This window comes from Halictus rubicundus, chromosome 9, assembly GCF_050948215.1.
Source record: "Halictus rubicundus isolate RS-2024b chromosome 9, iyHalRubi1_principal, whole genome shotgun sequence".
Taxonomy (NCBI): Eukaryota; Metazoa; Arthropoda; class Insecta; order Hymenoptera; family Halictidae; genus Halictus; species Halictus rubicundus.
The window spans coordinates 5865726-5880828 of NC_135157.1; the positions used below are offsets into that span (position 1 = coordinate 5865726).

At 37.0% G+C, this 15103-nt stretch overlaps 1 protein-coding gene across 3 annotated transcripts in view; it reads left to right on the plus strand.

Moving 5' to 3' along the window:
* Window positions 1-14462, plus strand: part of LOC143357088 (uncharacterized) — a 205559-nt gene extending 191097 nt beyond the window's left edge. For all 3 annotated transcript variants that reach the window (XM_076793305.1, XM_076793304.1, XM_076793303.1), the window contains 3 exons: window positions 2431-2543; window positions 10807-11042; window positions 11478-14462. In XM_076793305.1, the coding sequence (XP_076649420.1) occupies window positions 2431-2543; window positions 10807-11042; window positions 11478-11595 (467 nt within the window). In that variant the 3' untranslated portion in view covers window positions 11596-14462. The remainder of the gene's footprint in view (window positions 1-2430; window positions 2544-10806; window positions 11043-11477) is intronic.
* The last annotated feature ends 641 nt before the right edge of the window (window positions 14463-15103 follow it).

Consider the following 15103-nt stretch of genomic DNA (forward strand, 5'->3'; position numbering starts at 1 on the left):
TTTCTCGTCGAGATTGCGTAACGCAAAGTGGATGCAAGGTGCGTGTACACCTGCAGATTTAGTATAATAAGGAACATTATGCATAAACTGCGTATTTGTACCTGTGCAAAATAAAAATTGTTTGCAACGACTGCAAGATGAGCCAACTAGAAATTTCTTTTTCCTTTTAATGATTTTAATAAGCTGCAACTAGTACATTAATATTCATCATTACTTTTAATCTGTGTACTGCTTTATACTGCAACTACTCATTTTTGTCGTAAATGTATAAAGTCTGCAGTCTATGAAGTACTACAATGCTAAACATCAGTATTTTTTTTTAATAAATAAGAGACTATCATATTTTTCGCGCGAAAAACGACTTTTACGTACAAATGTCCGTGATTTTGAGAACATGAAGAAAACCGAGATAGGCTACTTTTTTGTCTACTTTAAGGATAATTTTTCCTCTTTTAATTCGGATGAAACACCTTCCTTGAAAAACCGTCTCATAAACATAGTTACCGACCCACCTATATTGGATATTTTTTAACGAAAATTTAGTATTTTGTAGATAAGAGTATGACAAAACTTATGTACTAAATGTTTTTCTAATACAATCATTTGTTGAAAGATAAAAGATTCTCAAAGTCAAGCTCACTGTTCGACCTCCTAGGTGAATGTCCCCCCATAAACCACACAAATAAATATTGATTGACACCAGTTTTTCCCTAAACGGCTGAAATGTAGGTGGCACGGTTAAATAACTCGCTCTGTACACGTTGCATGCAAAAATTTTTTTGATAAACGTCAGAAAAACGTTCAGTTTCTGGAGTCCGTTCATCGTCGGGCAGCTCTAACATAGTCGGAATTCAAGGTGGCGTTATTTAAGTCATTGAACGGCGTCAGAATCACGTTCATTTTACAGTCTATATAATCCCGAACTTCCCGTTAAGTTCCTCATTTCCATAGGCATGTTTTATCGCCGAGGACATTAAAACTTTTGCCCTTACCAAGAATTATGCCGCGAAATAATGGTTCACGAAAGTACGGCCAAAAGTGCGCCGCGAACGTGCTTTTAATAATGGAAATTTTCACGTGGCCCTCGTCCGTTTTCGCTCAAAGGCGGTTACACGATCTGACGCGCTGACTCTTCCGCGTTATATAACACGTCGATCAACGTTACTGCCAGGTAATACTGCATTTTCATCTTCCACCTCGCTAGAGAAACCCATTACGTCAATTAACACCGCGACATCGATGAATTAAAAAGTTCCGAGCACCAGAGAAGTCGTCATTACTATTTGCCTTCTTTACTATTCTTGTAGATCCATCAGTAATCAATGTTGCCGGTGTCATTCGCGTCGTGACAATATTTACAACTGTAGATAAACTTTCATACGTGTTAACGACCGTAAACGTCTGAGCACACGCATTGAAAGATTAGCAAAAGCACTTCTGCAACATGATTCCACTCTAACGTGCCTTGATAATTGGAAAAATGTCTTGCAAACATAGTTCTGTTCCGGCATAATATTAATCTCTGACCTAATCCAGATCATACAATTTTCGCACCGATCGACCATACTATAGGAGATACCAAGTCAAATTATTCAAGCTGCGACATACACTGGATCCAAAAAGTATGTGGACACTTTTCCCGTTCTCAAGAAATTGTCGACATTTAAACTGTGATAATTTCGTTGAAAAATAATAGTACAGCAATACACCTGGACTCGGTTTAAAGCTTGAAGCTTCGACTTTCGCAAAGCAGTGTGATAAAAATGTATACGAAAAAGTTTTTCATGATTCACCGAATGGGAAACTGGAGACATTTGTTGTCCCAAATATTCCAAATTGAAACGTCTGTAAAAACATTGACAAATTTGTTTCGTGGTTGAGACCACCGTAAATTTAAAGATTGAAGTTTCCTCTTTACAACGAATGCTTAAAACTTGACCTAGGATTTCTTCTAGTCGATTGATTGAGTTTTCAATGATAGGTGTACTGCCATCTTCGCAATAATATAAGTTACACCGTGAAAGCCTTACACGACTAAGCTTGTTCCCCAGATTTGTCCTATAAAACAGCAAAAAAGATCGTAGATTATATTTTAAGCAGTCGCTACACTAGAACTACACAGCCCGTCGAAATAAAGGATTTCAGATGTTGTTCTTTTATAATTATTGCAACTATAGAAATGTTTTGTTTGTTGAGTGTCTACTCGATATATGTCCGAAACACGCCAGGATATATAGATACATTGTCTAGTCAGGTACATATATCTTTGATCCCAGGATACTCTAAAGATATCATTAATGTTCGCTACTAAACGTATTTTCTAGTATTTAAGAAATGTGAACACACTGTAAATACATAAATATCTTCAGTCTAGTTATGATTAACATCCAAGGATCATTCATTTACATTTTCGATGGTTTGGTTTCACAGACGACTGTCCGAACTGCGTGGACGAGCACAGCAGCACTTTGGCCGCCTCAAGATGGACGATGCCACTGTTGAAGCTCGGCGAGAAGAGATACTACCTGGGGATCTTCTTCAAGGTATCATACCTGCCAGTTACTTTGATTTATCTAGCTGTCCCGTGGACGCGACCTCCCGGACTTTATCAAATTATTTCCGAGCCTGTAACTTTCCGGCTCACCGTCTCTGACACTTTACGGTGCATCGAATGCCAGACCAGCCTGTTATCGATCTTTTCACCTGACTGGGAGTATCCCCACCTCACACATACACGTGGGCGAGAAGCACGCGCGCGCGCTCATGCTTTTGTGCGCCGCAAGGAAGAACGCGGAAAAGCGATCTTGTCGAACGGGACCTAGCCCCCGAGATTCACGTCACTTCCCCGCGAACAAGTCAAATCCCGATCACATTGACAGACTATCGCATTCAACGAACCCGGATTGGCAATTTTGCCGAAGGAAGACATAAATATTCCTCGCGACGTTGGGCACGTGCAGGTAATATGGGACACCGTGTACTATGGGATATTGAGAAAACTAAACTGTAACGAAGTGGAAAGGACCTTAAGACGCTTAAGTCCTCAGGACGCTCGGGTCGTTTAGAATATGTAATTAAATTCTACGTTCTTTTTTTCTATAGATGTCCTGTAAATTTCATTGTTGTAACTCTGTTATAAGCTGCAGCTGGAATTCTCTCTCTTTGATTTGTACTATATTCTTTAAATATCTAATAGATTGTTCTATTAAAATATATAATTTTATTGCATTGTTCAGACATGATATTCACGTGTCTAATATGAAAGGATAAATTCTTAAAAATAAAACTCATTTGTTTATAAGTGTCACCTGTTTAATAGCTATTCATGCTTTATAGTAAAAGCAAAATATTTTCAATCTTCATTACGAATTTTTTAGTTGTTCCATTATCAGATATCACTTTTTCGAACTGTCAATTTTCACTTCTTCTAGTTCTTTTATTATAATTTCAAATGTTTCATTTTTTTTTTAATTTAGCTATAGAAGTATAATTATGCATTAGCATATTCGTTTTCTCGTGTAGATTTCATTGGAAAAAAGAACAAATTTCTCCCCTTTTGGCAAGCTTTTGAAACCAGGTGTTCCATATTACCATCCTCCACCTTATCACCAGCGCGCTAGCGGAACACAGAGAACTCTCGTTAATAGTAATCGAACTTTTGCATAAACGTTTCCTCTCCTCTTTGTTCCTTCGTAATTCGATACTTCAATTAAACCTTGAACACTTTAATTCGTATTAAAATCTACTAATTTAGATTTTAGTCTTCTGAACACCAATATATTTCTCATTTTCCCTGCTTAGTTTGTCTCTTGAAGTGTAATTAACACAACTATGAAACCCAGTAAATTGAAAAGATGGTTAATTAAAAACCAGAAGAATTAATTCTTAAAAGCAATGCGTGAAGGGTATAGTGACTCTTTACATCTATTTCAGCCTGCAAATGCAACACTTTTTAAAAACCTAAAGTTCACAGCTAAGGATTTATTTTTCAATTCGAATTGGCATTTCAAAATCAATTTTAACCATTTAGCATGCAAGAGTAGAATTTAAAAAGAGACTTCAAAACTCATTTCTGACGTAGCATTGCCATTCAAAAGCCTTAACTTTAAAAATGAATGAATGTTGCTCTAAACACGTATTATTACGTAAAGGGAATATAATTTTATAACATACATTTTTAGGGGTGGGGTGGAAGTTTCTATATTGATTTAAAATATGTTTTACACGTATCCGCAATTTGGTGTTTCCAATTCTCATCAATTACGTGCTTGACAACCGACGCGCTACAATATATCGATTTCCTTTTAAGTATAACATAGGACAACATTTTTTTAGTTAGTTGAAAATTGGATTTGAATAATGACAAGGTACAGGTGCACTCAAGCACAGTTTTAGACACCCAAAGGAGACTACGATGTAAGAGGAACCCCGCGATTACTATCACCAGCAGAGCCAAGAACCGTCTCCCTTGCTTCATGCTCTTCGTTTAGTGTCAGAAGCTGTACTTGAGTGCACGCGAACTCGACCAATATTCAAACTCAATATTCTCACGGACGTTCCTTATTAAGAAATTTTAATTAATGCAGAACCGCCACCCTGGAAGGAGTATCGGCGCCTATTGAATATTTTATATAACGAAACTTTTGTTATGGTCTACAGTATCCCTTCGTTTGACAGTCACCCAGCTGATTGAAAACCTATTGTTCCAAGATTAAATACGCCGGTCACTATTTGACTATAGTGAGACCCTTAATACTTAGAAGACAATTATGACGCTCCATTCCCTTTTATCCTGATCATACCTTCATAATGAGTGAAGACTAATGGAAGTAATTAGCACCCCCTCGTCAAAACTTTTGGGTTCAGAGAAAGCTTCTTCTTTCAATCAAATATTTGACTTTTTATTTTACTGTATAGTTTGTTATCAAATAATTTTTTAATTATGATAGGATCTAATTTAATAGAGTTGTATTATAATTGGAAGTTAATTAAAGTTTATATACTGCTCTATAAAACAATATTGTTACACAGAATAAAGTGCAAAGATTTAAATGTATTTTCTATTATTAGGATGCAATAATTTCTCTAACAAAATTAGATGACTGCAGGTACATATACTTTTCCTCTCAACGATGAATATTTTAATGTTTCACGTAAGACTATTACTTTGTTTACGGCGGTGTGATTTCATTCAAAAAATAAAAAATTAGGTTCCCAAAATTTTACCTATTATTTTTTTGTACTATCCAACAGACAATATCAACATCATCATCATTTTTATAAAATTCCACGTATCAATCGCTTTTAGCGCTTGGTAGGCTCGGTGTCGATGTTCACAGTGAAACAGAAGAACGATACAAAGCAACCTTCATCAGCGACGATCCGGTTACAATACAGATCAAGTAGAAGAATGTCGACGATGTCTCTTACGAAACACAGTTACTTGTTACTCATTAGAGAAACGATTTTACGTCACTTCCAGCCGTCTCCGCGAGAGAGATCGTTGCAAGGCCGCGGAGCGGACACTCAGCGATATTGCAAAATCCGTTTTAATAATGCAGTTCCGTTTCCCCGCGACTTGCAGAGGAAAGTGGGTGACACCACTTGTAGAGGAAAGAGAGAGTTGCTCGATCGGGTTTCTGTCGAGTCGGTTACCATTTTCGGCGGAAGCGATCGGCCAAGGTGACGATTCGGGGACGTGTCACACGGCCGTTTTACTTTTTGGAGAATTCGCGGCCGCGATAAGTGCCCAGAAGGGTCTAGGTTAGGGGAAAAGTAGGGTTAAGGGCGACACGTTCATACTAAACAGGAATAGCTAATAACGAGGTCGAAAGCTCTTCTGAGAATTGATTAACGACCGTGGCCGTAGGCAACACTTTGTCCTATTTTAATCCGTTTAATGTACTAAATTTCAAGTTTCCGGTGACGATCTAGAAATTAATTATCCATTTTCTGTAGGGATTCAAAATAACAATTAAGACAAAAATTGGTTACCGAAACGAACGAATTTCTTTTAAACTTTTCTTAGAATGTGAAGCTCCTGTATGTATAATACGATTAGTATACAAATCTCCAGTCCGCCAATACATTTTGCACTACGCGAATTTCGTTTTTTATACAGTATTTGTTCATACTAAATAACTTACATTTTCGGTGTATTAATTTCGTATACGTAAAATTTGATGTATCGATTGCAAGATACAGAAGTACATCGATATCTATTTCTTTTCTTAATAGTTTCAATTGATTAAGTTTATGATTTTAATTATAATCGTAGCTCAAATGTGCATTCCTATATTCTTCAGCAAAAATGTCAAAATTAGTGTTGATCAAACGAATGAAATATTTCAAAGCCTATGTTAGATGCGTTAGACAGATCTGTCGTATTCCCGTTCGTGGATGATTTAACGACGAACTGGAAAGTTTTTATGCGAAATGACAAACTGTCAGAAAGATGAACTATGTTCGTGAAATATCGCACCCATTACTTTACAAAAAATGCGCACGCACGTCTTATCACAAATAAAATAATAAGTATTTTGATGTCAGTAACTGTTACTCTCCTTATTCGGCGTTCATTTTATTGTCATTCTTCACAAATCATGTGAGAATAATAATGTGTATTTTTATTTCATAGAAATATAATTATTAAACAAATTATTACAAAGAAACGAGTCATTCAAGTGCAAAATAGAGAAAAAATTCAGAGAATTTCAAAATACTATTGTATTATTTTCAATTTATTAAAATGATTAAAAACGTCAATAAATACCTATGTAGCTCGTGTAGCTATGTAGCAGTCAATGCAGACAATTTTTATTTCGCAAAAAAATCCACAGTCTAATTAAACAAATGGTACTTTGCCACTAACAAGGGAAGTTATCAAACCTGTAAATTCCAAAAATCATGAAACTTTGCACACATGCAGAGTAAAATATGCCTAATACAGCCATATCTTTTTTGTGCTACTTCTCGCATTAAAGGAGTGAAATCAGCCTCTGATAAAATTTCTATATTTTCTATTTCGTGAAATATCTCGTGAACAAGAAATAATATTAGAAAAAAGTTGAAACGAAAGTTGCATAGTATTATTGTGTCTACCATTTCTTCCGAGTGCGTATTTAGTATGGAACGAATAATCGACGGATGGGTTACCTCGGAGTACAGAATATTACTCTGACCGAGAACAGGGCACGCGTAATATTAGAAATATTTGAATGGCACCGCACTGCGAAATATGCAAATGCAGCGCGGGCCGTGTTTCTTTGCGCCCGCCCTATCGCATATAAAATATATGGGAATGCTTGTTGCGCGGTCATTTGCCAACTGTAATGGAGCACCACGTCCAATTTATACACCTTTATACTTGCGCTTTTGAGCTTGAACTTTCGCGGTAGAACGCACACGCCCCCATTCTCGCAATAATACATGAACACAAAAATGCTGACGCCATTCTAACGAGCGACGAACATTAGCTACACCTATGGTTCGTAATTTTTCGTATTTCGAAAACACTCGATTGAACGATAGATCCTTCTTAATTAACTTCATTGATGTACAAAGACGTTTGTCATGTGCTTTTTACAACAATGTGCATTAAAGTTAAACAGTGTTTAATGTTAACAGCAATATGCCTAGTATCGCCCTAGGAACATTTCTGTTTTGAACTTATACAAAATATAAAATTTAAAAAATGATAAAATAAATAATAAATAGAAGGTGCCTTTGCTTACATCGAACTTCATTTAATTCGTGTATCTAACGAAACGTTTATTTGAAGATTAGACATCAGAAGATTCGTGGAAATTACGTGTTAAAGGGTCGAGATACGTCGAGTGAACCACGCAAAGCGGTTCCGCAATTCGCAAAAGGAAGACATCGAACAAATAATTCCCGGATAACAGTGTGAGCTATTGAGTGTACGGATAGAATTAAATACGCGCCTCTTTTTTTTTACGGCGGCCAGTGTGTAGCAGCGTCATTACAGGGGGGGGGGGGGACTTGGATGCGCGATCGCGAATAATTCTTTTCACGTTCATCGATTGCCACGGGTAATTTGCCGAGCAGAACGAGTGTCCGCGTTGGCCTTACTTCACATGAAGAACTGGTATTTTCATCGCGTTCGGCTCTGGCTAACAATTTTCGAATAAATTCGATTGCCGCTTTAAAATGCGAATTCAGGAGTTAGTCGATTATCCGCGCAGACATTGTCGTCATTATAGTTTATTTTCGTGCTGCGACTATAAAAACGCGAGTTATGATGACCGGTGTACCCAAAATAAACCTATAGTGAACGTGGAATGATGTAAATTTATTCATGAACGCTCTATTATTCAGCAACTGAAGTAAAAAAGAGATTTTTTGGACATTTGTAATTTGTGTACCGTGACATTAGTAGATTCACATTGATTTCGGTTTCAATAGCAATAATAGAATTTTAATTTGCGTAGTAAAACGGTTTATAAACTGAGAGAATAATTGATAAATCTAACATATATGCTGGTGATTATGAAAGTGAGTCTAGTCTAGTAGTGTCTATGAAGCATTTAGACTTTTACCTTTTAGGCTTTTAAAAGATATTTTACCACGACAATATATAATTTTTCACTTCACTATATAATTGCAGTAAAATCAATCGACGTATTTCATGAGAGACGAAAAGATTATCTCAATTATAAGTTAAAATTCCAAACGAATTAGATATACTAGTAACAAATCACTAATTTTTTCTTTGAAATCGAGAGTCTAAATTCGGAGAAGATTTATGTTTCTTCTGACTAGTTCACTCATTTAATCGGACAATTAAGACTCTTAATGCAATTCAATGCAAAGAAAATACCTAAAATATATGTACAATTTTACATATTTTAAAAAGTGTTCTTCATGCTTAAAGAACTTCTCCTAATATGAGGATTCGCAGTTTGGGAACGAGAAGTCAAACATTTACACTTTTCCTCGATATTTTGAACAAGACACACGAGCTCCGATTCTCGCGAGAACTAAAGAAAAAGAACTAAAGAACGGCTCGAATTGGTGAATCTGAAATTGGAGGAATCCAAAGAGGGTCGCTGCAAACAGGGGAACGGAATTCCGCGCAACAATAGCGCAAAACGTAGGTGTGTAGGGAGAAGGGCGGTAAAAGAATTTCAGGCGACATCGGTGCAATCGCAGCGGCGCTCTATTTATTGCGCTTTATTTGCATTCCCTCTGAGTTACACGCGATTTTTCGTCTCCTCCATTTCCTTTTTTTTTTGTTTTCTGTCCTCCACCAAAGGGATGTGAAACGAGTTCGAGGATCGAGTCCACGAACCACGGGAAAACATTGCTCCGCGCCGACACGAAAATCACATTTCGGCCAACCCCGTGACGTCAGTCGCGAATTTATGACACGACGAATCTTTGGCAAGCACGCAACGGCCTTAGCTCGCGCAAAAAATATTGACAGTCCTGTGTCACGCTAACGGCCGGTGAAAATTCATGCGAATGCGTTCCCCCGGGAAAAAGATTGTGCAGCCGCCGAAACTAAATAATGTTGTTTCTTTTACACTTAAGTTCATAAACATATCTACTAATACTGAGATGTAACATAAACTCGTTCACGTGCAAATATACGTACGTTCTAATTTTAACCATTTAGTTATGATTCGATGTAAACGCGTTCATAATTATGATCGAAAAGAAGAGCCACTTTCAATCGAGAAGGATACAATTCGTTGAACATAATTCTGCACTTTATTAACAAATGAAAGTAGATACCCAACATAACGTATTCATGTTACGTCCCATTAAATATGTATATTCTTCTCAACTAAATGAAGTTTTAAAAGATTTCAATATCTCAGTTTTCATGGTCAGAGACTTACATTGATTGGATTCTATAAAATGAATTTTTAGAAGTGTAGAATTCAAAGTTGTTTTTGAATATCATAATCGTTGTTGACTGTCACACCAATGCTTATAAAACTCGCATAAAATCAAAACAAGGTAGCTACAATTATCCGTATAGAATTCGGTTTACTGAATAGATTGTCGTAAAAATTGATTAAGTTTAGTGGAAACCAGTTGTGACTGTCATATATAACCGACGTGGCACTCAAAGTGTTACAATTGACACGAATATAACCGGATTATGAATTTATACAGACTGGGATTCGGTTGTTTTCTGGTAGACAGCTGAAGGGAAGCGCGCGCTTTAAAGGGTTGGAGGCTATAAATTTCAATTAAACGATAACATCGTCAAGGCCTGTTAGCTTAAATTACTTAAAAAGTAGTTTGGGCAAAACATCTTAATTGGCAGCTCGGTCTAACGAGACCGAAGGCGGTGACCATTTTTCATGAAGACCGTTAAAGTCAGAAGAACGCCTCCGGCAACGGGGAAATTTAAAACGCTCATCCCAGCCGATTATTAGAATAAATTAGAAAATTTCCTGTCCTCATGTTTTATTTATAAACGACCGCTGAATACCCGTGGGCAAAGTGCAACACCCCCTGCATGTATATTTATAAACAAGGGTATATCCGGCGTCGTTCGTTCCGGGTAACGATAGCAATAAGAAGAACGATTGCGGAAAAAGGAAAAGTCGAACTGTGGCGGAGAGAAGAGTTGTGTGTGTGTGTGTGTGTGTGAGAGAGAGAGAGAGAGAGAGAGAGAGCAGGGTGTAGAGGGAGAGAGAGAGAGAGAGAGAGAGAGAGAGAGAGAGAGAGAGAGAGGGTATATAGAGAGTGCCGGGTGAATTTCAAATTCGTGTTTAATGCTTCTTGAGCGAAATTTCATTCTTCCTTTCATTTTGTCCCGTGCATTTTCAGGCAAACTGGTACAGAGCGTCCCAATACTGCCGGTATCACGGGATGCATCTGGCGAGCATCGCCTCCCAAGAGGAGAACGACAGGCTCGAGAAACATATTAAGGACTTTGGTCTTGGACACGAACACTTCTGGACCTCTGGCACCGATCAGGCCGAGGAGGGCACTTTCTTTTGGATGGCCAACGGCAGGCCGATAACTTTCGAGAACTGGAACGTTGGCGAGCCGAATAATTTCAGGTAAAATCGCTTCGTCAAGGTGATGATCGCGCGGTGGAGGACGAAAGAAAGTTTAAAAATTTCAATTTCTGTTAAGACAATATAACTTTTTTAAAACCGGACCAAACAGCCGGACTTTTTTTTAGCAATTGGAAGCATTGGTTTACTAAATGACATGCAAAATGATCTTAAGAATTCAAGTAATTGGAAGATTTACCCTATATCAAGGGACGAAAATATTGGGGTGTCCGCTGCAAGAGGGAGTTGTCACAGCACTCGTTTTGTGAGAATAAAATAATCATAGCGAATCATAGCTCGTGGCTAGAATGATTAAAAATCTCATTTTTTGACATTTTGCGCCATAGCTCTTTCCTGCAATGTTTCCCCAAAAAGGGGCGCGGATAAGCGAATCGTTTCGATCGAAAGGTACGATGTAATTTATATTTCACGTTTCAGATACGAGAACGGCGAAGAGGAGCACTGTCTGGAGCTGTGGAACAGGGACGGTAAAGGGCTGAAGTGGAACGACAGCCCCTGCAGTTTCGAAACGTTCTTCGTCTGCGAGGTTCAGTGATCGGCGGATCGACATGGAGGACGCAAAATGGATTCGAAAGTCGTCGATCCACGCGATCCGATCCACGATACATACATCAGCGGTTGCCCACAAGTCATCCTTGGGCCTTGGCCGCCGGAAAGCGGAGCGCAACGCGGCGCTTCGCATCGATTTCCTTTCGTTTCTGTGGACCCCGGAAGAGACCGGATGAAAAGTGACTTTGTCTTTTGTGCGTGTGCGTTTGTGTTCCACTGTGTCTGTGTGTATGCGTGTGCGCGTGCGTGCGCGCGCGTGTGTGTGTGTGTATACATTTCACGGCCAGCCGGCTCACGATTACGTCGGGAGAATGCGTTTCCTTTTTACAAGATCGACGATGGATCACGGCTGCCTCGAAACGGATCGCGACAGGACAATGCGCACGCGAGCTACGCGATCGATCAATTTAGAAACGTTTACGGGATCAGAGCCTGTGATTCGACTTATCGAGCCTCGTGACCCTCGATACGGACACATTTTCACCGTTTGTCTAGAGGAAAGTGTACGAAGCTTGCACGAGCTATACAGTTCATTTTTTTTATCGTACGATCCGTTTGCATGATACCTTTATAGACTAGCGATACAGTTTTAGATCGAAAGGATTCTCGGGTTGTGACGATCGGTTTATTTCGTGCTGTACGTTCGTAAATCTGAAGAGCTGTATCCAATTAATAGCAGTTAAGCCTTGAGTAATCCACACATATCATTCGTTTCTTGAAATCTTTTGATTTTAACAAAATTCTGAGTATATGGTGACTAGACATTATCCGTAATTAGACTGCGGGTCTTTATGCAAAACATAAAATGTTCCACGTCAACTGTAAGAAGCTGGAAGCAAATAGGAATGTATTTTTATATTTAATAATTTTGATAAGTTGACAATAATGTATCCATGATCTATTACACTTTTCGGTGGTTGCGTGCATCTGTTTTCTCTGTAAAACGAGATTACGCACCGAGGAACTAAATAAAAGAGTTGAATTAAGGAAAAAAGTCTCGAGCGAAAATTTGTTTCATACAAATTAAGAATAAAAATGATCTTACTGTCTTAAAAACACAATTATTTCAATTTAAAAGAAAATGGATAACATTCATATTTAGTAATTCTGTTTGAAATCACGAGCCTAACTCGTTATAATACGGGAAGTGATTAATCCTTCAACGATTTTAAATTTCGCTTACCCAGTTTTGTTATAAACAAATCTACAGTCTATTTGTAATTATTGTGCAGTATATTTTAAATTTAAGTTGTAGCTCTGCCTTACTAAAATACAGTGGATTATTTAACGATGCACGTAACACATGTATAGACGGTGTCATGTACATTTCAGAAATACAACGTATGAATGCGAGTAGATATTTCGTTTTTCTTTTTTATAAACTAATGTAAGGAAACAAAAATTCGCATACGAATTGATTTCCTTTATTAATGATACCATTGTGTCAAAAGTAATATAAGTTTCTCGTAAGTTTCAATGCGCTCGTTTATCTCGGGACCAATGAATGGACAACACGAATGCTCGTTTTGTAATATGTAAGTTGTAACGCAACGGGATCGAAAATGATATAGAACGCCGAAATGATGTTTCAAATATATAAGCAATACTTTAGGCAAGGCCTTAATTGTCAACGTATATTCGATGCAATATGTTAATCAATTAGAGAAAGAAGTTCTGAATCGAAATGAGTGATTACTAGACTGTGGATCTTCATGTAAAACAAAAAGTATCTAAGGCAATCATAAAAAAAAGAGAAGTTAAATGAAGATGTAGTTCCCGTCTTAATTATTTTAAGAAATCGAAAATGATAAGAATATTCTTAAATTCTTCTAATGTCTTTACAGTTTTTTTTTATTTCATCTATTCATTTTTGCCATAAATGCATACCAATCCGCGCAGTCTAGTGATAACACAACCAATAATTCAACGAGTAAATATGACAATACTAACAATGGTTTTAATCAGTTCTTAAAGCGCTACCGGAAACCGAATATTTCAAGTAACGCAAGCTGTGTTTCAGCAACAGTGCTTGTTTCGATGTGAGAGTATCTGATTAAGTAGTTTATATTAGTCTAAGTACGCCAGTATGTAATTTTGTTTGAGGATTCACAGAACATACACGTTGCTTCCTCCTGGGAGGAAATGAGTCAGAATAGTTAACGTGTGTGATCGATGACAGCTATAATAACGAAACATTGATAACAAGACCTCTTCGATTTTCAATTGTGAGAATTAAAAATGATTGTTTGGATTTTTGCTGACTTTGTCCACTAACAAATAAGCGTTTTAAAAGTTTGCAAAATTCACAGTTATACAGTAACTAAGACAGCGGATCTTTATGCAAAATAAAAATTTTCCACCTGCATTGCAACAAACTGGAGTGAAATAGAAATTTATTTTCTTTCTCAATATGTTTAATAGGTTGAAAATATTATAACAGTATTTTTAAATTGTTTTAATGTTTCTGCTGTTTTAAATTACGTCTACTCGTTTTTATTATAAATGCACGAAATCCGCCGTCTAACAATAACTTCTTCTCGTTTCTATGATTACGCAAAATTAATTTTAAGTATAGAGACACGCGATTCAACATCAATACATTGACCCGCAAATACAAGTACCGATTAAAACCAATTTAACCGAATAATATAATCATTATTTTATTTTGTAATTACTCGAAACTAAAAGTGAACGTAACAAAATTTACACTGTATGCCATGTATGAAATCAAGGTGATCAGGATTCGTGTGAAAGGAGGAGTCTCAAATTTTTTAATTTGTCGAGCGTCGAGGTGAAAACCTTCGTGTGTCAAAAACTGCTGTACGTGGCATCATTTAGTACTATACAATAAAAATCAAGTTACAATATGATGTTTTGCAAGACTTTATACTTTCTTCACCTATAAGTAGTATTTAAAGGCTTAATTTCTAAAATGGGACTTACATAACCTTCTTCCGATGTATTTATTCGATTTCACGTTTCTGACACTTTCATTCTTATTGAGAAAATTAACAGCTTTCAAAATGAAACGAAAATGTACTACGATATAATTGTAATGGTGTAATTATAATTAGTATCTCTGAATCTTTTGCTAAACATACAGGGTGCGGCCGAATAACATGTACATGTTCGCGTCAGACTAGTGACGAAGATTTCGAACGGAATTTGTGAACATACTATTCATTTCTTTAACTGTGTGCGACGTTTCGCTCTTGAACATTTAGAAAGTGGTAACGTAAGATAAATAAAAGTGACATAATGAATATTTTACCTCAATCAACGTTAAGTACGATGTAGTTTGTGCTAATATCGATATTGTGACACACTAAAGTGATAGAATTATTTGTTGAATTAAGAAGAAAGTGAAAAATGTTTACAGGTGATCGTGAACACGAATGACGGGTGAACTCGTAAAAACTCGTTAAAATCAAAATAAATTTCTGTTGCTCTATTATCAACTACCCAGTCAGGTAACAAACATAAATGTTCCTATT